The 24,577-nt window shown below is 40.8% G+C and overlaps 1 protein-coding gene across 15 annotated transcripts in view; it reads left to right on the forward strand.

The window, feature by feature from the left end:
• The window catches only part of ZNF236 (zinc finger protein 236), a 232,111-nt gene that overhangs the window by 105,074 nt on the left and 102,460 nt on the right, over window positions 1–24,577 (forward strand). For 14 of the 15 annotated variants that reach the window (XR_012157275.2, XR_012157274.2, XR_012157278.2 and 11 more), the window contains 7 exons: window positions 381–663; window positions 1,273–1,376; window positions 6,003–6,368; window positions 8,202–8,347; window positions 12,052–12,295; window positions 14,794–14,973; window positions 22,240–22,395. Coding sequence is in view for 2 of the 15 variants with exons in the window: in XM_073331780.2 (XP_073187881.1) it covers window positions 381–663; window positions 1,273–1,376; window positions 6,003–6,368; window positions 8,202–8,347; window positions 12,052–12,295; window positions 14,794–14,973; window positions 22,240–22,395 (1,479 nt within the window). In the remaining 13 variants the exon portion in view is untranslated. The remainder of the gene's footprint in view (window positions 1–380; window positions 664–1,272; window positions 1,377–6,002; window positions 6,369–8,201; window positions 8,348–12,051; window positions 12,296–14,793; window positions 14,974–22,239; window positions 22,396–24,577) is intronic. The other variant, XR_012157282.2, reaches the window with a different exon arrangement.

A 24,577-nucleotide genomic window follows, 5' to 3' on the forward strand; every position in this document is an offset into this window, starting at 1 on the left:
TAACAATTTTTTGATGTGAGTAGAGTTAGAATCCAGTGTACTCTTTCCCATAGCTGTGTTCTCCAGACTAGGCAGTCTCCCATTGAGAATATAGCTGTGTTGTAGTGGAGTTCAGGTTGAGAAAACCTATCAGTAATTTGGTGTAAAATACATTATCAAGATGTTGTAATTTATCATAAAAACAAGCATTATAAAACCAGGAAATTTAGCTTTAAGGTTAAACTTAAAGGAAACCCAAACGTGCACAGTTAAGACACCAAACAGCTTTAGCTTTGCCATGTGGACACATCATACAATAACTATATGATTTTGATTAATGCATGTTAGTGTTCATTATTGCAGGTTAGATTAAACTGATTTTCTCTGTGGTTTTTAAATAGTTGTATGTGTGGAAGAAGATGAAGAAAATTCTGAAAGAACTGCTTCCAGAAAGTCTCGGCCTGGTGTCATCACTTTCACAGAGGAAGAAACAGCAGAACTGGCAAAAATTAGACCTCGAGAAAGTGCCACAGTCTCAGAAAAAGTTCTTGTCCAGTCTGCTGCGGAAAAGGACAGAATTAGTGAGATCAAAGATAAGCATGCAGAACTGGAAGCGGAGCCCAAATACGCCAATTGTTGTACTTATTGTCCCAAAAGCTTTAAAAAACCCAGCGATTTAGTCAGGTAAGATGAAGCAGAGGGTCATGCTTTTGGGTGTACTAAGTTCTTTACTGAACATTTAACAGTATTAGCTTTTCATCAAACCTTTTATAGCTAAATTCATTTGTGTCTATCTCACTATGCATTATGGGGACTAACTAGCAGTTATATAGCAATTTTTCACTTCGTTACTGAAACATAATGGTCTCTGTAATGTTTCCTTGCTATCATTCTCTAGAATTGACTACAATTGCTCTCTTCTCACATTTCCATTTCCCTGAATTAAGTTAGTTATTTTAAAATCTTACAATGAATAATTGTATGCAGGTGTTTGGTAACGTAGATTTTTATTGCAGTAAAATTTTGATATATAATATGAAAAATCTACTTGGAGAATGAAAAAGAATTGCAAAAATCTTTAAAAAAAATATCCCTCCCCCACCACCCACCCAACAGAACACCCTCTGTCCAAGAGTTCTGAGTATGTAGTATAACCATAAATTTAAGTTTAAGTACCTCAGAACTTTTTAAAGATCTATTAAGATACAAAGTGATTGTTTGGTATGGAAATTGATATGTTTGTTTAAGAAAGTTAACCAACACAAATATTCAAGAAAACATGTTTTTGTCTAGGCATGTTCGTATCCACACTGGTGAGAAACCATATAAATGTGATGAATGTGGAAAGAGTTTTACTGTGAAGTCTACTCTGGATTGCCATGTAAAAACGCACACAGGTCAGTAGGATTTTGAAGTTGTGTACTTGCAGCTCCATTAGCTATTTTCTTAATGGGCTCTTTTATCTGTAGGTATTGGAGGATATGGTATATTTCACTATTAAAAGCACAATGTTAACATTTGATAACACTTTTGAGTCCACAATATCTTACTTAGTGGTCGTTGATAAACCTTTTGTTAGAACAATAGGTTTTATGATAAGCCATGTCAAGGAAATATAGCCATGCTTTGCACATATGTATTACTTTCATACCTGCTGGAACAGTCCACCACTTAGGGCTGGTCTTCACTATGGGGAGATCAATGCTGCTGCAATCGATGAAGCAGGGATCAACCACAGAGCGCTCTCTGGCCGACCCCAGTACTCCAGCTCCCCGAGAAGATTAAGGTAAATCGATGGGAGAGCATCTCCAGTCAACGCGGTGCAGTGATGACATTTACATAGCTGAAGTACTGTAACTTAGGTCGACTTACCCTGATACTGAAGACAAGCCAGGAAGGCTTGGCCAGAAAGGGCAGGGTTTGCGGATTATATACAACTAGAAAAGTTTTGTGTGTACAGCTCATGAGCCAAAAGCTACTTTTTCTTGTCTGATGAGTTTAAAAATGAAACTGACTTAAATATCTTGGAACACTAAGTAGAAAGTGTTTGGGCCATTTTTCTGCAGAAGGAGTTTGGGCTGGCAGTAATAGTCTTTTTCTAAATTGTTACAGTAATTGCAGTGTCTGACCATGACTAGCATCAGTATATTGTAAATACCCGTACTAATAGACTTCTACCATAATATGTGTGTGAATTAACAAAACTCTTTGTCTGAGTATCTTTTTGTATGTTTGTTATGGCTGAACTTTTACAACTTATTCATACAGGCACTTCTGAAGTAATTTATTACTCCTGGAAGTAATGGTTACAGAATCAGTATGTTGTGTAATAATGCTCTTTCTGACCATGTAAAAAAGTGATTTATAGTGCCATAACCTAAGATTATTGTGCTTTCTGAAGATCCCTTTCACTCCAAGGGAGCGGTATTTTTCCCCCCACTGTCTAACAAACTCTAGACAGTATATGTGTTGATGAATGTTATCCCAAACTTGTTTCACTGAACAAAAGTGACCTCCTTGTTGGGGCTATACAATCTTTCCCTAAATAGTCTGAGTTGCAATTCAAGAATTTAATAAACGGTCCTGTGACATCAGTTGAAGCCACATCTTGACTAGTAACAATTCTAGACCAAACAGGCTTCCACAGCCTCGGTATTCAGTTGTAAAGAGTTGTGGATTGGGCCACCCACAGAGTGTCTGGAAGCAGGTTAGTCTTGCCGTAAAGAACTGAGTTTAACTTGTTCAGGAGTTAGTTTGAGAGTTTGTCAGAGGAAATGGCCAATAGTAGTCATGGTTCACTCATCATCCACTTGGTTGGCTGAAATCCTTCCTTCAGTCAGTTTTAGAGAGGTCTGAAATGTTATTCTTCTGTGTTATGGGTGTCTGTGTATACCAGGGATCTCAAACTCAAATCACCATGAGGACCACATGAGGACTAGTATATTGACCTGTAACTATTCCTTGTGGTCAGTAACACTGATGATGATCTACAGTAACAGTCTATCAAAATAGCTGTAATAGCAGGAACTTTTTAAAGTAACTATTCATATAAAATACGTTTAACAAACATTGTTCCCAACTACTCACAGCAAAGAATCATACATGCTGAACTTCGTACCTCAGACTGCTCATCTAGTCCAGGAGGCCTCTCCACTTCCCTGCCCCCATTCCAACCCCTTTCCGAAAGCCCTGCCTCAACTCTGCCCCCTCCCTGCCCCTAATCCATCTCCTTCCCCATGTCTCTGCCCCAGCCTCGCCTCTTCTCCGCCTCCTCCCCTGAGAGTACAGCGTCCCCGCTCCTCCTCCCTCTCTCCTGGAAAGTCCTAAGCGCCTCCAAACAGCTGGTTGTTGGCGGGAAGCGCTGGGACATAAGCGGAGGAGCGGGGATGCGGTGCACTGTGGGGGGAGGGGAGCTTGGTTGCCGGTGGAGTCAGCGCCTATGGCGGGCCACGTGTTTGAGACCCCTGGTATATACTGTGCTGCCTCCAGTCCTTGTTTGGATAGGAAAGAACAAACATTGTAAAGTATGGGAGTTTCAGGTAGTGCTTTACTTGAGCAACAATGTGCCAGAACCACGCTGCTACTTCTTCGTCTGATTGCACATATCCATTCCACTATACATGAATGTGTGCGTAGTTATCACAGATTTTTTCCCCCTCAGCAGTACCTGTCTGGCCCTCTGCTGCCACCTGCCACTGCATGCAATTATAAGGTGTGGAGCTGCCTCTCGCCCCCCTCAGTTCCTTCTTACCACCCATAATGGTTGTTAGCTTGATTCTAGCCTTGCTGCTGCAAGTTCTTCTTCGAATAGTGTCCCTATGGGTGCTCCACTGTAGGTGTGGTTAGCGTCCCTGTGCCTAGGATCAGAGGTCTTTGGTAGCATTTCCTGTCTTGTGCTGTGAACGGCGTCTATATAGTGCTGTGTGGTCCAGCCACCTTCAGATCCCTCTCAACTGCCCTTGGTCTGGGGCGGTATTCCTAGCAGAGCCCTTTGTTTGTTTGTCCAAGAACCTTTAGTAATATTAGTGCTTCCGTTGCAAGTTCGTAGTTATTGGTTATTTCTTTTATTTTTCTCTCTCTCTTCTACCCCTTATAAATAAATTTAAAAAAATTCCCTTTTCTCTTTCCTCCCTATCTCCATGAGTGACAATCACTCATGGTGCTTATGCTGAGTGAGAGGGGCACTTATCAAAAAAGTGCGGCCACTGCGTCAAATTGAAGGCATAGTCCAGAAAGGACTGTGAATTGAGACTAAAACTTCTACTAATGGAGAGCTGAGTGCTACCAGCCTCAGACCCTGGACCCAATACCTCTCCTATGCAGTGCTCACTATTGGCATCGTCATCAGCCAATCCCCACTCGCTGCCTACTACTAAAAGACAATTTAAACTCTCACTCAGATGAGAAGAAATGGGCCCCGAGCTCACCCACCAAGGAGCCGTCTCAAAGAAAGGCATCCCCTACGAGGTCATAGCCTCAGTATCTTTGGGGACGCCTATGACCATCCGATTACCTGCAGCACTGACGCTAACGAGAGGTCGAAGGCAGGGCCACGTAAAGGAACACTGTCACTTGGGACCGAGAAGGACAGTTCAAGGATCTCAAAATTGGCACTGAACACTTCAACAAGCGACTTTGAGTGCATCAGCGCTGTCCAAGCCCTTTGTGCCTGTGAAGCACGTGGCACCATCTACTGGTTGTTCAACAGAAAGCATTCCACCTTTGGCACCAGCAGTATCCACAATTTCTGCACCAATACACACAACCACTGGTTGCTCCTGCCGGTACTGCAAGAGTTCCGATGTGCGAGAGACCTGATAGTCTCTGATACCCCAGAGTCGCTGCTCCTCTGAACTGAGCTTTCCATTGTTCATGTCTCTCCTCTGGATACCCAACTCATACCACATCGTTCTCCTTCACACTAAGGATGACACCACCCTTCTCTAGTGAGGAGGGAATACTCCGTTGCTCCTTGCACCCTACCATCATATCAAGGGGCTTGACATAGAGAATCACATTACCACTCTCGATATCCAGCCAGAGACCAGAATTGACCAGGTCCTTGATATGGACCCCCATGGATGTAACCCCATGTGCTAATTCCTACACATTGGCCCTGTGGGGACCCTTGGGCCACGTATAGGTCACGCTTTCCCAAACTGCCAGGAGATCAGACACAGGCAACATCGCCTGCATGTTTTATATTAAAAAATGGGGGAGGTGAGGTCTCAATCCCTGTGAACAGAAGCACTAAAATTATGGAACTTGTGTATCTAACATGGCATCAACATCTCTGCCATATATCAACCTGGATACCAGAACACAATGACAGACTCACTGAGCAGGAGATTCTCACAAGAGGGAGTCAGACACAAGAGCCCTACAACACATATTGAACCACTGGGGATTCCCAAACATAGATTTGTTCAGCACACTCGAAAACGCTGACTGCCTATTATTCTGCTCAAGAGTGGGTCTGGGTCACCAGTCTCTGGGAGATGCCCTCCACATTACGTGGGATGCACCTCTCATTTATACTTTTCCACTCTTTTCCTTACTGTTCACAGTGCTTCACCAGGTACAAGTGGAATGGGCCAGAGTTGTTCTCATAGCTTCAACATGGTCATGACATAGATGGTATCCTTACCTCATGCTTGTAGCAGTCTGTCCACCAATCACCCTGCAGTTGACTCCAAACCTCCTCTTGCAGGATACAGGCCAAATTCTCCATCTGAAGGCATGGTTCCAGGATCTGGAAATTTATCTGTTGAGAGGATGTAAAAGAGATTCTTTTAAAAGGCAGACATTCAACAACTCCTTATATTTACCTACCTACATGGAAAAAATTCTGGACTTGGTGTGAGACCAAACATATCTCAGCTTTTTGGAAATGTCCAATATTTTTTAACAATACTGCTAATTGAACTTCCTTTTCATATTTGTTTAGAACTCTGACTGTTACGTTGTTATACAGTACTGGTAATTATTGATTATTTCTTCTTTTGCTCTCTCTTGTTGTTCAGGTCAGAAGCTCTTCAGTTGTCATGTATGCAGTAATTCTTTTTCTACCAAAGGGAGTCTAAAAGTGCATATGCGGCTGCATACAGGAGCAAAGCCATTTAAGTGTCCACACTGTGACTTACGGTTTCGTACTTCAGGACGCAGAAAAACCCACATACAGTGTCACTATAAACCAGAAACCAAGAGGGTCAGGAAGCCTGTGACCCGTACATCTGCTGAGGGCCTACAACCAGTGAATCTTCTTAATTCTTCCACCACAGACCCCAATGTTTTTATCATGAATAACTCTGTTCTGACAGGTCAATTTGATCAAAATTTGCTTCAGCAAGGACTTGTGAGTCAGGCGATCCTTCCTGCTTCTATGTCAGGTAAAAATGAATACTTTCATTTGGGTTTAGTTAGCCAAAATACTAAGCTCTGATTTCTGTTAGAGAAAGTTTACAGACATATGCCAAATTGTAGTTCTTGTTCAGATAAGACTTCCACTGAAACTGTGATTTGACTCTTCCTCATAAAGTGGTGCTTTCAGGGGTGAAGGTGGTGCTTTCAGCAGTGAAGATATCATGTAGTCTGTCTGTTAAGGATTCATTATTCTCAGGGGAGTAGAGAACTTACTCAAGTTATGATTTAAAAAAACAAAAGCTCCCCATGTTGTTGTGATATTGCAGTAGTGCTATACACAAAAATGAGGACAGTATAGATGAAATAGGAGCCTAAATTAGAGATTCCACATTCTGATATATTTTAATTAAATTCTGTTGCTTTTTCCTGTAAAATAAGAGAAAATTAATGTTTTATGTAAACAGTTCATTTTAAAAATATATTTTTAACCTCAAGTGTTACGTGATAAAGAGAGGAAAATTAATTTACATTAGTTGTGGATATGGAAAAAGCATTTAAAATACACAACTTTTACAGTTGCACAGATCCCTCCCTACAGTTAATTGTTCAGAGCAAAAATTAACAAAAATATTACAATGCGCAATGCAGAAGAAATTAACATAAGTATAGGATAATATTTTCAGAAGAGACTTAGACATTTCGGCGTCCAAGCCTTATTGAAAATAAATGATGTTAGCGTCCTAAGCATTTTTGAAAATGAGACTTAGGCATCTAAGGCACTTTCGAAAATTTTGCCCATTGAGCCTTCTTTATAGGCAAGGATTTCCCACAAATTTACTTCCATTTTCATAAATGCTTACATATCCATCAAGTTGTAACCACCACCATTCTAGCCTGTCTAGTTGGATCTTAGTCTGTTATGTAGAACTGGGTGAAACTGACTGGTTTCATTTCACACAATATTGGTAAACATTAATTGTCAGGTTCAATTTGTGGGAGTTTTACATCCTTTTGAGTTTTGGTTGAGCAGAAAGAGGGGCCTTCAGAATATTCATTTACCTCAGAATGGGGTAATGAACCTTATAAGCAGTATCTAAAAAGCATTCCTGGTGCTGCAGGTTGCCCAGTACTCTACAGATATTTCCTGTAGATGTAGTGGGGAGCAAATTTATCTTTCTGGCAGCACAAAGATTGAAAATAGGGAAAGCAGGACAGATGGCAGTCCATCTGGCTATTAAAATGGTTCTTATCTGACTTAGGAAAGGACATTTTTTGTTTATTGTATAGTTTTTAAAAGATACACCCAGTATTGAATGGAATATCCTTCTAAATTATAACAGTTTAACACAGGTCAGATTTGAAATCTTTACATGTATTTAAATTCTACCCACACAAGCATTTATTGAGACATAGGTGGAACTTTGAACTACAGTGTTGCTGTACTATGGATAAACTTTCAAAGAACCTTCGCATGTGCATGCATATTCAAACTTTGTGGTGCAACCATTTGCAAATCTGTGTTTTACATTCAGAGAGGGTGGAAGTTCAGAAAGTGAAAATATTGAAATATTTGGACCTTTGTGTCTAGAATTCCAAAGTCATTCTGAAACTTTTCTACTTTATGAAAGAAGCTGGTCACTGCTTAAATACTTTGATTTTTTTCCCCCCAAATGCATTATGCAGATTTGTTATAAATTTAAAAAATGGAGCACTGACTACTTGAATCTAATTTATTTTTCTTGGTTCACAGAATTGCAAATACTTAGATATTTCAGAATGATTTCATTTAAAAAACCTGGATAAAAAGGAGACCAACAATGATAAAGAAAAAATTATAATATGACTATTTTCTTTGGTAGCTGGAGGTGACTTAACTGTGTCCTTGACAGATGGTAGCTTGGCCACCCTTGAAGGCATACAGTTACAGCTTGCTGCTAATCTGGTTGGACAGAATGTTCAAATTTCTGGAATAGATGCTGCCAGTATTAACAACATCACATTACAGGTAGGTTATTATTAATTTCTGTTAATTAGAGTGGATGGAGTGTCATGTGTGTAGACTACCTGTGCCCTGGCAGAGCCCTGTTGACTTCACTTCACTGTACAGGGTGCAATGATTCCATGTTGTACAGTATTAAAAATATTGTGTGTGTGTGTGTTGAAAATAAAACTTAGGCCACTGCAATCCAGAAACCCTTTTTTCTGAATATTTTATGCAAATTAGAACTTGCTTTTTATCCATTAATAACATTGGTTTTCCAAAGCATTTTAGTTCAAATTTTCCTCCTGTTTACAGTCTTTCTTTCACGGAATGTTCTCCCTCTTAATGCAGGAAACCTGTATTATTCAGCACCCTCCATGTCTAAATTTGTTATTTAATTTTTGGACAATAAAGTTGTGAACATAATCCAGCAGAAATGTTTGCTTAAAAAAGAGCAAGAGAAAATTCTTGGCTTCAACCAATTTTCAGTGCTTACTCTGAACACACTGTGGTGAAAAATGGACTTGGTGTAGTTTTATTGGTTTTAAACCTAAAACAAGAACTTCCATATGTAAATCTGAATTACATATACTTAAATACAGTGTGTATATAAATAAACTAGGGCTGTTGATTAATCGCAGCTAACTCACATGATTAACTCAAAAAAATTAATCACACTGTTAAACAGTAGAATACCAATTTAAATTTATTCAATATTTTGGATGTTTTTATACATTTTCAAATATATTGATTTCAGTTACAACACAGAATACAAAGTATATAGTGCTCACTTCATATTATTTTTGATTACAAATATATGCACTATAAAAATGATAAACAAAAGAAATAGTATTTTTCAGTTCACCTCAGACAAATACTGAAGTGCAATCTTTTTATCGTGAAAGTGTAACTTACAAATGTATATTTTTTTTGTTACATAACTGCACTCAAAAACAAAACAATGTGAAACTTCAGAGGTACAAGTCCACTCAGTCCTACTTCTTGTTCAGCTGATCGCTAAGACAAACAAGTTTGTTTATATTTATGGGAGATACTGCTGCCTGCTTCTTATTTACAATGTCACCTGAAAGTGAGAATGGACATAGAATCATAGAATGTCAGGGTCGGAAGGGACCTCAGGAGGTCATCTAGTCCAACCCCCTGCTCAAAGCAGGACCAATCCCCAATTAAATTATCCCAGCCAGGGCTTTGTCAAGCCTGACCTTAAAAGCTTCTAAGGAAGGAGATTCTACCACCTCCCTAGGTAGCGCATTCCAGTGTTTCACCACCCTCTTAGTGAAAAAGTTTTTCCTAATATCCAACCTAAACCTCAGCCACTGCAACTTGAGACCATTACTCCTTGTCCTGTCCTCTTCTACCACTGAGAATAGTCTAGAACCATCCTCTTTGGAACCACCTCTCAGGTAGCTGAAAGCAGCTATCAAATCCCCCCTCATTCTTCTCTTCTGCAGACTAAACAATCCCAGCTCCCTCAGCCTCTCCTCATAAGTCATGTGTTCCAGACCCCTAATCATTTTTGTTGCCCTTCACTGGACTCTCTCCAATTTATCCACATCCTTCTTGTAGTGTGGGGCCCAAAACTGGACACAGTACTCCAGATGAGGCCTCACCAATGTCGAATAGAGGGGAATGATCACATCCCTCGATCTGCTGGCAATGCCCCTACTTATACATCCCAAAATGCCATTTGCCTTCTTGGCAACAAGGGCACATTGCTGACTCATATCCAGCTTCTCATCCACTGTCACCCCTAGGTCCTTTTCCGCAGAACTGCTGCCTAGCCATTCGGTCCCTAGACATTCGCATGGCACTTTTGTAGCCGGCATTACAGGGTATTTACATGCCAGATATGCTAAACATTTGTATGCCCCTTCATGTTTGGCCACCATTCCAGAGGACATGCTTCCATGCTGATGATGCTCGTTAAAAAAATAATGCATTGATAAATTTATGACTGAACTCCTTGGGGGAGAATTGTATGTCTCCTGTTCTGTTGTATTTGCATTCAGCCATATATTTCATGTTATAGCAGTCTCAGCTGATGACCCAGCACATGTTCGTTTTTTAAAAACTCTTTCACAGCAGATTTGACAAAGTGCAAAGGTACTAATATGAGATTTCTAAAGTTAGCTACAGCACTCAACCCAAGGTTTAAGAATCTGAAGTGCCGTCCAAAATCTGAGAAGGACGAGGTGTGGAGCATGCTTTCAGAAGTCTTAAAAGAGCAACACTCAGATGTGGAAACTACAGAACCCAGAAAAAGAAAATCAATCTTCTCTTGGTGGCATCTGACTCAGATGACGAAAATGAACATGTTCGGTTCCCACTGCTTTGGATTGTTATCGAGCAGAACCCATGGTTAGCATAGATGCTTATCCTCTGGAATGGTGGTTGAAGCATGAAGGGACATATGAATCCTTAGCGCATCTGGCACATAAATATTTTGTGACACTGGCTACAACAGTGCCATGTGACCCCCTGTTCTCATTTTCAGGTGACATTGTAAACAAGAAGTGGACAGCATTATCTCCTGCAAATTGTAACCAAACTTGTTTGTCTGAGTGAAGGGCTGAAGTAGGACTGAGTGGACTTGTAGGTTCTAAAGTTTTACATTTTTATTTTTGAATGCAGTTTTTTTTTGTACATTATTCTACATTCGTAAGTTCAACTTTCATGATAAAGAGATTGCACTACAGTACTTGTATTAGGAGAATTGAAAAAATATTATTTCTTCTGTTTTTTACAGTGCAAATATTTGTAATAAAAATAAATATAAAGTGAGTACTATACACTTTGTAGTCTGTTGTAAATGAAAGCAATATATTTGAAAATGTAGAAAACATCCAAAAATATTTAAATAAATGGTATTATATTATTGTTTAACAGTGCGATTAATCGTAATTAATCTTTTTAATCACTTGAGAGCCCTAAGATAAACATATATAAATGTAAAATTTGAAAGTTATCTAAGATACCAATTTATAAAACTTGAGGGTGGGTGTACATAATTTAATAAAACACAAAAGTAAGTATATAACTCTAGCAAGGGTGGAAAAATAAGTTATTCCTACTCTCAGTCCACTCTTTTCCTCTACTCCCTTTCACCTTTCACTGTCAAATAACTGAGGAAAGTGACCTGAAGGCAATACAGAGGAAATACTGAGTTCCAACAAGAGAACATCCTGCAACTAGTCCCTTCATGTTTAAATCTAATGATTTGTTACAGCTGCTCAAACTTGCTGATCTCAATTGCTATGGCAGACCTGGAGAAAGAGGCACTTGCATCTTAGCTGGCGCTTAAACCATTTATGACTTCATCCGATGCAGCGAGCTGTGGCTCACGAAAGCTCATGCTCAAATAAATTGGTTAGTCTCTAAGGTGCCACAAGTCCTCCTGTTCTTTTTATGACTTCAGTATGTCATAGGCAACTCTTTGAATTGCATTAAAAACAAATGGGAAGCCAAAGTAATTGCTGAGGAACAGTTGTTACTTTTTTTAATCCTATTTCATTGCTTAACAAGTCATCAGCTGCATTCTGCACCAGATTTCATAAGTGACATGTAAGTATAGCAAGGTCCAGATTCAAAAGGAAAGGTTCATGTCTAAACAGGCAGAGGGACTTAAAGGCATTTTAAGGCACTGTCACCTGGAATTCTGGGTTTATATTAACTTTTACATATCGATATCTGGCTCTCTTGGTTTTCAGATCGATCCCAGCATTTTACAGCAGACACTACAACAGAGTAACTTACTTGCCCAGCATCTAACTGGGGATCCCAGTGTGGCTCCGCAGAACAACTCCCTCCAGACAACAGACAGCACGGTGCCGGCTAATGTGGTTATCCAGCCCATATCAGGCTTGTCTTTACAGCCCACAGTAACATCTTCAGCTAATATGACAATAGGACCACTGTCTGAGCAAGACTCTGTGTTAACAACTAACAGTAGTGGTAAGAAGTGTTAATAGCCCCTTTTCTCTTGCCTTTGATGGTTTTTTTGGCCATAATTCTTAAATCATTTATTGATGGAAATCTTGGTATTGGTTAACTTGCTCTTAGCCCTCTAGACTTCATGAAATAAACAAATTGATATTGATATTAAATGCGTTGCTGCTTTAAGTTTGATGATAAAATACACAACTCCATAAAGAGAGTTCTATTTGTACAACATAAACATCAGGAGCCTGATTTTTAAAAATTTACTCATATTTTCCAGGCACACTCTGACCTCTAATTTTGTGATCGTATTTGCAAATTAGTTATCTAAATGTTAACATTTGTGCCTATAGGTTAGAGTGGATGCCAGGTCTAGGCTCCTTTATAAACTTGGTCCATTGAATGCAAGCTATTTCTTTGTTACAAGTGTGACTCATTTAGATTAGAAGCCCGTATGAGTCCCAAAGACTTTGCCATCTTCTGTGTGCTGTACTGTGCTAAACATGTAGTTTGCACTCAACAAAACAATAAAATTTGATCAACAATACTAGTTTGAGAAAACAGCTAAGTGCATAACAGAGGAAATCCCAGAAATAGGGTTACACGTAGAGCTGGCTGAAAAATGAAATTTCTGTCCCATAGAAAATGAGATTTCAAAATTTGTTTCCATTCTGAATTGGTGTGAAAAGTCGAAATCTCAGAATTTTTCATGAAATGAAATATGCTGAAACATTTCATTTTGATGTTATCAAAACATTTAGTTTCAATAAGGTAAAAACTTTTAAACTTTGTTTTGATTTGTTGTATTATAATGTATAATAATATAAAAGTCGAAACAAAATGTTTTGACCTGATCAAAACTAGCTATTTGAATTTCATCTCATCAAAATTTTCACAAAATCGATATCTTCCCACAAAATATTTAAATTTTATTTTTGATGGAAATCTTTTCTGTTGGAAAATTTTCACCCAGCTTTAGTTACAAGTTAACTGTCTGTTTTGATAGTCTACATGATTACATACTTTTTCTCATGTCGTACAAATTTTTTTCTATAACTTTAGAACTCCATGTTTAGCCTCAGTAATTAAACTGATAAGAACAGATTTAAAAATTGTATTAAGCTAATGTTAAAATTATATAGATTCATAGATAGATTCATAGATATTAAGGTCAGAAGAGACCGTTATGATCATCTAGTCCGACCTCCTGCACAACGCAGGCCACAGAATCTCACCCAGCCACTCCTGCGAAAACCTCTCACCTATATCAGAGCTATTGAAGTCCTCAAATCGTGGTTTAGAGACTTCAAGGAGCAGAGAATACTCCAGCAAGTGACCCGTGCCCCATGCTACAGAGGAAGGCGAAAAACCTCCAGGGCCTCTTCCAATCTGCCCTGGAGGAAAATTCCTTCCCTACCCCAAATATGGCGATCAGCTAAACCCTGAGCATATGGGCAAGATTCACCAGCCAGATACCCAGGAAAGAATTTTCTGTAGTAACTCAGATCCCACCCCATCTAACATAATACGCAGGTTGAGAAAAAAGCATGTACATCTGGGTATAGTGCTTAGATTATCCACAAATACAAAGTTTGTTTAAATCTCATAAGATACATATAGTACATAATCTATAACAACTCAAATTTAGATCAACGTAATGATACAGTTTAGATATTAGGGTACATCTCTCATGATGAGTTATACAGAGGGTTGGTTGTAGAAAGCAAATATAGGAATGAGTGTAGATTGTCCCTCAGTAACTGTATTATCCTGTATGAACTAAAAGCATGGAATGAAAATAGCCAAAGTAGCCTTTTAGCTAAGTGCAGTGTAACCTAGTTTGATTGGAATGTTGGTTAGTAGTAAAGTACTGTTTATACGCGAAGTGTAATTCTTCTTGAAGAGTCATGACAGATTTTGGAAAAATAAAACTGATTTTCCCTAGTATATTCAAAGTCATGTCTTAATGAGGGTGGTTTCCCTGTCAGACTACAACTTCATACAGCTGTTGAAGCTAGTGTGGGTAGTTTTTCACTCTTTTTTTCATTCTCAAAAAAAGCCTAGCTGTTTTGTTTTATTTTTGAAAATTCAAGCAATCTTTTAGCAAAGAACAGGCTAGAAAACATTGGTGAAAGCTTTTGAAATTGGAAAAATTGAAAATGGGGTTTAGAATAGAGGTACTAAAACTATAACTGTCATTAGCTGTCCAGCTACAATAAAATAAGCTTAGCACTGTATCTTGCAGAGTTGTACTTTTATACAGTTATAGATGTGTACTATAACTTGCAGCACAAAGACAGGTTACCAAAAAGATTTGAAAGTTTAGGAAAGTAAAGATTGGTTAGCAACAATGTCTTATTCAAAACACAACTTTAAACAGCTTAGTATTGTTGTAAAGCCCAGGATTTCATTGGTTGTTTAAAAATATTTTATTTTTTTAAAAAGATCTGTATTCATTCTACAAAAAAAGTACCGTCATGTATTTATTTTTTCCCTCCCAACTTATATTTTAGGTGCACAGGATCTCTCTCAAGTCATGACCTCACAGGGTATGGTGTCCACTTCGAATGGTCAGCATGAGATAACATTGACCATAAATAACTCAAGTTTGAGTCAAGTTCTAGCTCATGCTGCTGGTTCCACCACTACAAACTCATCAGGAAGCCCACAAGAAATTACCCTCACCATATCTGGTTAGTATTTTTATCACTGGTCGATCATTCTTCGTTCCCATCCAAAATGCTAGCTATACAATAACATTTGCTGGATATTTTATTAGAGGGTGAAATCATTTGTTTCTACTGCCTGCAAGTTTAGCCTAAGGCTATATCTGCACTACAGACCTCTGCTGGCTTAGCTATGTTGGTCAGGGATGTGAAGAATGTGATTCCTGACTGACATAGCTATGCTGTAGAAAGTGCCTAGCATAGATGCAGCTCTACTGGCCAAAGTTGTGCCCTCACTGATAAATCTTGTTTTGTTTGTGTGGGCTGGTTTTACTATACTTATACCTAATACATACAGCTTTGCTCATATAGCTTTGTGTATGCTAGAAGTGCTTTGCTGGGATAATATACTGTGTACCTTTACTGATAAAGCACTCCTAGTGCAAACGTGGCTTTAGTTTGAAGTATTTTAGATTCTCCAAGGCTAAAGATAGCTTCCCCAGATCTTCTTTTTTTTTTTTTAATGTTGAATAGCATTGATCTGAAGATGGTCTTATTAGACTCTGTCCCTTCCTTATTATATTACTATAGATATTTTGCTTTTTAAGACTCTGGGTATGTCTGTAGTTCAAGTTGGAAGAAAAAACTATTCTTCTGCTGGCCTGGAAATATGTATCTCAAATCAACAAGCCTTGCTGCCTAGATAAGATTTCTTCCTCTGGGACAATGTTCTTAATTTTGTGGTCAAGTTACCAGAGGCGGCCCGTATTGGAAGAGGGTAACCTGTTGGGTAGGACCTTGCTACAGGCTGTTTTGGATGGTCCAGACTCTGCAGCCCAGAGCCAGGGCATCTGTAATAACAATGTATTGATGTTAATGCTTTAATCATCGGGTCTTCCACAGAAGGTACAGGAGACTCAGAATCTCCTTTTTGAGGCACCAGCCATCATCTTCACAGTCTCAAGGACTCCATGGTTATGTTTGAAGGCTTTGGGGATTTATACTCCACTCCCTAAAAAGAAGCAATTCCACCCTCAGTCATTCCAGTGCTACACATCCTTTATGGTTAGGCAATCTGTCTAGGAGGAAAGGGAAAAGTCATCAGAGTGGAGTCCACCCTCCTCACTTTTTTGTCTTCAATAAGCTCTTCTAGACAGCCTGGAAATGCCAAGCAATCTGTTTGACTGCCATGTCGAGGACAGCTTCCAAGTTTGCCTTACACCAGTTCCTATCTCTGTTTTTTCCAACGGGTTATCCTATGCCTGTACCCACATTACCACAGATCAGTGGGTCCTAAGCAGGGTGGAATTAGGCTACATCCTTCAGTGTTTTTCTATACCACCCCCCACCCCCCCCAGTCCCTCTTTAGGGACTACTCTCATGAGGAGGTTCCCCCCTTCAGAGGTCCAGTCTCTCCTCCTATTGGGAGGTCCAGTCTCTCCTCCTGTTGGGAGCTATAGAAGAGTCCCCTCCTCTCCACAGAAGGAAAGAGTTTTATTCATGCAGTCTAATTCCAGAGTCAAAAGAGGTCGTAGACCCATATTAGAGCTGTGAGAGCTGAACAAACGTATAAAGAAAATAAAATTTTGCATGGTGACCCTAGCATCCATTATTCCCTACCTGGATCCTGGGGACTGGTACACTGCCCTTGAGTTGAGAGAGACACATTTCCATATGGCTGTCCGTCAAAGCCACAGGAGATTTGTAAGATTTATGAGAAATAACTCCCATTATCAGGCCACATTCCTGCCTTTTGACCTATCTGTGGCCCTGAGAGTATTTACAAAATACATGGTGATGGTGGTTGTGTTCCTAAGGAAAACAGGAGTACAAGTATTTCCATATCTGGATGACTGATTGGTGGGAGGTCTCTCCAAGAGCCAGGTAGAATTCTCAAAAAGAAAAGGAGTACTTGTGGCACCTTAGAGACTAACCAATTTATTTGAGCATGAGCTTTCGTGAGCTAGAATTTTTTAGAATTTTTAGAATTTTTTGTGAGGTAGAATTCTGTGTGTCCAAGATCCAGTCCATCTTTAGAGTTGTGGGACTGCTTATCAATGAAGACAATTCAGTCTTTTCCCCTGTTCAGAGAATATTGTTTATAGGAGTAGTCTTGGATTCTATGTTAACCAAGACTTTCCTCCTGCAAACCAGATTCCAGATGATGATAGTCATTGTATTGGATCTGAAGGCCCATCTAGTCACAACTGTAAGGAACTGCCTCAGATTACAAGTTACCAGAGGCCTCGTGTACACATGTGGTTTAGCATGCCAAAATTTATCTAAGGAAGTTGCATCGGTGGCTGATCTCGATATATGCTTCAACTCATCACTAGACATGCTGGTTCAAATGCCCGTAGGAATTGTAGCCACTACGAATTGGTGGATGGATCTAACAAGTGTATGCATTAGAGTTCTGTTCATGTCCACACAACCACATTGACTCTGGTTACAGACACTTCTCTTGGTTGGGAGCCCACCTGAGGAATCTACAGACTAAGGTCTTTGGTGTCACTAAGATTTAGCTGTCCACAAAAACATGAGAGAGTTGAGTCATTTATCTTGTCTGTTGGGCTTTTCTCCCCCACATCAAGGAAAGACTTTTCTTGTTCTTATGGACAGCACAGCAGCAATGTTCTATGTGAACTGACAGGGAGGGGCCAGATCAGATCATCAAGAGATGATACAGCTTGGGAGTTCTGTATCGCCAACACAATTCACCTCAAAGTGTCCCACCTTCTGGGTGTTCAGTACAGTCTGGCAGCCTCCTTGAGTAGATCTTCCACAGAGATCATGAGTAGTCTCTCTGGCCAGATATAGTAAGACTGATTTTTCAAACCTGGGGTGTTCCTCGCATACTCCTGTTTGCAACTCATCACAACAGGAAGTGACATCCTTTTTTAACTTTTTTTTTATTCTAGAGCAGATCACATTCAAGGATCTCTGATGAAAGCTTTCCTATTACTCTGGAAAGACAAGCTAATGTATGCTTACCATTATCAGCATTGGTTCTCCAGCCTGTTGAGCTTCTCAACCAGGGCTCCTTTTACACTTCTTCATAGAATCATAGAATATCAGGGTTGGAAGGGACCCCAGAAGGTCATCTAGTCCAACCCCCTGCTCAAAGCAGGACCAATTCCCAGTTAAATCATCCCAGCCAGGGCTTTGTCAAGCCTGACCTTAAAAACCTCTAAGGAAGGAGATTCTACCACCTCCCTAGGTAACGCATTCCAGTGTTTCACCACCCTCTTAGTGAAAAAGTTTTTCCTAATATCCAATCTAAACCTCCCCCACTGCAACTTGAGACCATTACTCCTCGTTCTGTCATCTGCTACCATTGAGAACAGTCTAGAGCCATCCTCTTTGGAACCCCCTTTCAGGTAGTTGAAAGCAGCTATCAAATCCCCACTCATTCTTCTCTTCTGCAGACTAAACATCCCCAGTTCCCTCAACCTCTCCTCATAACTCATGTGTTCCAGTCCCCTAATCATTTTTGTTGCCCTTCGCTGGACTCTCTCCAATTTATCCACATCCTTCTTGAAGTGTGGGGCCCAAAACTGGACACAGTACTCCAGATGAGGCCTCACCAATGTCGAATAGAGGGGAACGATCACGTCCCTCGATCTGCTCGCTATGCCCCTACTTATACATCCCAAAATGCCATTGGCCTTCTTGGCAACAAGGGCACACTGCTGACTCATATCCAGCTTCTCGTCCACTGTCACCCCTAGGTCCTTTTCCGCAGAACTGCTGCCTAGCCATTCAGTCCCTAGTCTGTAGCTGTGCATTGGGTTCTTCCGTCCTAAGTGCAGGACCCTGCACTTATCCTTATTGAACCTCATCAGATTCCTTTTGGCCCAATCTTCCAATTGGTCTAGGTCCTTCTGTATCCTATCCCTCCCCTCCAGCGTATCTACCACTCCTCACAGTTTAGTATCATCCGCAAATTTGCTGAGTGCAATCCACACCATCCTCCAGATCATTTATGAAGATATTGAATAAAACCGGCCCCAGGACCGACCCTTGGGGCACTCCACTTGATACCGGCTGCCAACTAGACATGGAGCCATTGATCACTACCCGTTGAGCCTGACAATTTAGCCAGCTTTCTACCCACCTTATAGTGCATTCATCCAGCCCATACTTCCTTAACTTGCTGACAAGAATACTATGGGAGACCGTGTCAAAAGCTTTGCTAAAGTCAAGAAACAATACATCCACTGCTTTCCCTTCATCCACAGAACCAGTAATCTCATCATAAAAGGCGATTAGATTAGTCAGGCATGACCTTCCCTTGGTGAATCCATGCTGGCTGTTCCTGATCACTTTCCTCTCATGCAAGTGCTTCAGGATTGATTCTTTGAGGACCTGCTCCATGATTTTTCCAGGGACTGAGGTGAGGCTGACTGGCCTGTAGTTCCCAGGATCTTCCTTCTTCCCTTTTTTAAAGATTGGCACTACATTAGCCTTTTTCCAGTCATCCGGGACTTCCCCGGTTCGCCACGAGTTTTCTTCCAGAATCAGACCAAATCTCACAGGACTATGGTCACAACCTTCATCCCAACCCAGATGCTTTTCATCTTGTGGCATGGATGCTTCATGATTAACCTCTCAGGAGTTCTGTTTAAGGGATGTACAAAACATCCTCCTGAACAGCAGAAAGTCTTCTGTTAGGTACAATTACCTATTTAAGTTCTCCTTATAGTTCTGTTGGTAGTCACAGCAGAAAGGAGGTTCACCAGACTGGGTTTCTATATAGCTTGTTCTGAACTATTTTATTTTACCTGAAACAGCAAGGTCTTTCCATTAGTTCTATCAGGGTTCACCTAGCAGCTGTCTCCACTTTCCACCCTCCAATTGCTTGTCACTCAGTTTTCTCCAGTCCAATGTCACTCAAATTCTTAAAGGGACTGGACTGGTTATATCCCCAAGCAGAGGATCCTGTCCGTCTTGGGACTGGAATCTGGTGTTAACAAAGTGGATGTGTTCACTCTTTGAACCATTGCTTACCTGTTTGTTACTTCTGTTAGTGAAAGTAGCTTTTTTGATGGCTGTTAACTCTGCAAGAAGGGTGCTAGTGTTACAAGTCTCGGTAGCTGGGTCACCTTATACAATCTTTTACAAGGGCAATCTATACTTAGCCCACATCTGAAAATTCTGACTAAATTAGTGTCTCACTTCCAATTAATCAAGCAATATACTTACCAAATTTCTTTCCTAAACCCTGTCCTCATAAGGGTGAGGAGAGACTGCATACCACATGAGGGCATTAGCTTTTTACTTGGACAGGGCTAGACCATTTAGGTCATCATCACAAGTGTTTGAGGCATACGAAGACAGGCAGAAGGTTCTTCCAGTCTCAACTCAGAGAATCTTGTCATGAATTTCCTCCTATCATAGGGTCATAGAATCATAGAAAATCAGGGTTGGAAGGGACCTCAGGAGGTCATCTAGTCCAACCCCCTGCTCAAAGCAGGACCGATCCCCAATTAAATCATCCCAGGCAGGGCTTTGTCAAGCCTGACCTTAAAAACTTCTAAGGAAGGAGATTCCACCACCTCCCTAGGTAACGTATTCCAGTGTTTCACCACCCTCCTAGTGAAAAAGTTTTTCCTAATATCCAACCTAAATCTCCCCCACTGCAACTTGAGACCATTACTCCTTGTTCTGTCCTCTTCTACCACTGAGAACAGTCTAGAGCCATCCTCTTTGGAACCCCCTTTCAGGTAGTTGAAAGCAGCTATCAAATCCCCCATCGTTCTTCTCTTCCGCAGACTAAACATCCCCAGTTCCCTCAACCTCTCCTCATAACTCATGTGTTCCAGTCCCCTAATCATTTTTGTTGCCCTCCGCTGGACTCTTTCCAATTTTTCCACATCCTTCTTGTAGTGTGGGGCCCAAAACTGGACACAGTACTCCAGATGAGGCCTCAGCCGTGTCGAATAGAGGGGAATGATCATGTTCCTCGATCTGCTGGCAATGCCCCTACTTATACATCCCAAAATGCCATTGGCCTTCTTGGCAACAAGGGCACACTGTTGACTCATATCCAGCTTTTCGTCCACTGTAACCCCTAGGTCTTTTTCTGCAGAACTGCTGCCTAGCCATTCGGTCCCTAGTCTGTAGTGGTGCATTGGATTCTTCCGTCCTAAGTGCAGGACTCTATAAGAATGTGCTACAACATTATTAGTGTAACAGATCTGATGTCTGTACGAGCCATTTGTAGAGCTGCAACTTGCTCATTAGTGTATTCCTTTGCATCTCATTATGCCATATCAGCATACCAGGTATGATGCCAAGCTTGGAAGAACAGTCCTCCCACTATTGTTCAGATAGACCCTGATCCCACTTCCAAACTGAACTGCTTGTGAGTCACCTGAAGTGGAATGGACATGTGCAATCACTCGAAGAAGAAAAAATGTTTACTAACCTGTTCTGTAACTGTTGTTCTTATGACGCCCACCCCTTTCCCCTCTATATTGGAGTCTGTCCAGTAAGAAGGAACTGAGCATTGTTGGGGACAGCTCCGTCCTTTATACTATGCATAGCAGTATCAGGCAGCAGAGGGCACATGTGCCACCCTGATGGGTGTCTAAGGGAAAAGTCTCTAGCTGTGGTGCACTGGACACGCACACCTGAAGTGGAATGACCATGAGCACCATATCTTGAAGAACAACAGTCACAGAACAGGCTAGTACCCGTTTTATCTACGGACAGATTTTCAACAATTAAGCTCTGGGTCCAGGTAGTGGGTCTCATGGCTTCATTAGTACATTTTCATAGGCCTAACTAAATGAGACTTCATGTTTGCTCATGAATATCTAAATATTAGTGAGGTCAGTAGTTAAGTGTACAAAAATTTGTCTGCCCGGTATCTGAAAATCTTCACGTGTGCAAACCAATTCTGTATGTTCACAGGCACTAATGAACTGTCTCTTCATTTCCTGGTAATGGTTTCCCTTTTCTGTAAATCAGTTTCATAATACAGATTTCTTTCAATTACATTTTAATAAATTGAGGAAACTTATACATTTAGCTGGAATTGACTTGTAATAATACACTTCATACTGCTCCTTTTAAAAATATTCTTACAGTAGTGGAGTATACTGTCAAAAAATCCACAATTTCATAGTCTTCCTTATTAATATTGCCTCAAGTGCAAAATTAATCCTTTTGATTGGATGTACTATTTGTCCTAATACTGTTTAATGAGAACTTGTTTGTGCTAAGTACATTAGCAGAAAAATTGCTTTTCCGGAGTTTCCAGATGTCACAGAAGTAATTTCTCTTTAGGTCAAGATCTTATTCAGCATAATTCTTCTGGAAGTAATGAGTTGAATGGGAGTTTACGACTGACAACACCAACAATCAGCAGTCAATCAACAGGTGCTACGTTAACTATAAGCAATGATCAACTTCTGTCTCAGGGTACATCACTGAACGCTTCAGGTAAGCACTAATTGATTTCTTAAAAGAAATAATAACTTTCTGTGTGGAAAAATAGTTGCTGGGCCTGTTCAGTAAATCTAGAATGTTAAATTCGTTTTGTTCCCTGATTATAAAGCCCAAGATTTTGTCTGTTCTCTCACCTGACTCCATCATGTTTCATATCAATTGAAATGTTCATCCCCATAGGAGAGGGAGCAAGGGAGAACAAGGGAGTACATCTAAAACTGGTGCACTGAGATAGTTAAAGGAATAATGCACAGAGGTTTCCTATTAAACTGGAGGCATTAGGGAACCTGTCATGTGGCCAAGGAACAGTGATAAAGGAGTCATGAGTCAGATTTCCCATAGGACTTAAGTTATCACATTGTTCTGTAAATATGAAACAGTTCATACTTCGTACTCATATACAAACGGTGAAATTCACTGTCTGTGTCTGGTGTGGTAGGTCCCTTTTGCTTTCCTTTCCTCTCTCCCTTAGTGGATGCAGGTCCTTTGTAATTATAAGCAGGCAGTTCTTCTTTGAGAGCATCCCTCTGGGTGCTCCACTTGAAATACGCATGCACCTTCAATTGGAGATTGTTGGCAGCAGTGCTGTTTGGCCTGCACATGCGCCCTACCCATCCTTGTGCCCCATACTGAGGGCATATAAGGTTGTGACAGATGAACTGTCCTCAATTCCTTCTCAGCTGCCATGGCCAGAGGCAGAGAGTTCAGCAGTACTCGCTTGTGCAGATGCCTTCCTCTTAGTTGCTATTTTTAGTTTTATTTTTATAGTTAATTATTTTATTCTTTTACTTAGCTTAGTGTTTTGTTTCTTTTGGGATCTTTTCCACTAGCCGAAGCTTTGGCTCCTTGCTGCCTCCACTTTCCTTTGCACAGGGGTGTCCATTTTCAAGGAGCCTTTTTTGTTTTGAGGCATGCTTATACTCCCAGTCTTTAAATATTACCTCACTTGCCTGGAGTCCTTCCCAGTTAATGACAGCCACTCCCACTGTGTCCACTTGGGAATACCCGTGTGCTCTCAAAGTGCAAAATCTGCACTAGTTTTAAGAGCCATTCTAGGGAGATTAAACTTCACCTCTTCATGATGGAGTGCTCCCTTCATCCGGCTTCAGGTCCAGGCCCGGAGACCCCCCCCCCCCCACCCATACAGTGGCCTCCAAGCCACGATATTGCCCCATCAGCCTCCAGTAGACCTGCATGTGAAGTGGGAAAGATTTCTATCAAAAGCAGAGAACTTCTGATATTGACCTTCTGATAGCTAAGAGGGCAGATGAAAAGTATTAAGTTCTAATTCACGGTTCAGAATTTTTATTTTCCCACCCATCCCCTAACTCATGGATTATGGATGCAATGAATGAACAACACAGGCAGCACCATTTGAAGACCATCTCATGATAGGGCTAATGTTCCATAAGCACATAGATATTTTGGTCAGAAGAGCTATTCAGTTGCCACCGTGCCACCCTGTAGTTCAGAGCTTAGGGATCAGTTTCAGGCAATTGTTGCAGAAGGGCATCTATCCAGAACAGCTTTATGGTCCTCTCTTGATGCCGCTGGCAAGTGCTGTTCAATCCAGCTCCACAGCTGGATTGTCAGTCGAGTGTCAGGTCTCATGGTTGCAGTCCTCTGGAATTTCGTGTGAAGTCCAAAACATTGTAGAGGACCTCTCCTTTGATCATCTGAAATTATTTTGCAAGTTCTCGGAGAGGGCTCTGCATTCTCCAGGTCTCCAGGGCTACCTTTTATTTGCTGGGCATAAATAAATTTGCAAACCAGAGGAGATTCAGTTAGCCTCAGACAGCACAGAGATTTTGATCCGCTCAGTTTTCCACCTACCACAGCACCTTGGAAACACCTAAAAAGAAAACCTGAATGGAGAGGGGGAAATTCTCAACTGCTGCACCTGGATTGACGCAGCAGCCACCATCAAGAAAGTGGTTGTTTTGACTCCTTGGTCGAGGGTCACAAACATCTCCGCAATCCAGATTTGCTGCTATACTACTCTGCCCTTTCTTTCGTCCCAACTTCTGGGGATTGTGTCTCCTGTTTCTGAACCTCATGGCAGCAGATTTCTTCAGATAGATGGCTCTTGGAGGTTATAACTTCGGGCAACTCCATTCTCTTGCATTCCATACCCTGCCTCCCTTCCCTGTCCCTTTTCAGGGATCCATCTCATGAA

Source organism: Lepidochelys kempii, chromosome 2 (assembly GCF_965140285.1).
Source record: "Lepidochelys kempii isolate rLepKem1 chromosome 2, rLepKem1.hap1, whole genome shotgun sequence".
In the NCBI taxonomy this organism is placed as follows: Eukaryota; Metazoa; Chordata; order Testudines; family Cheloniidae; genus Lepidochelys; species Lepidochelys kempii.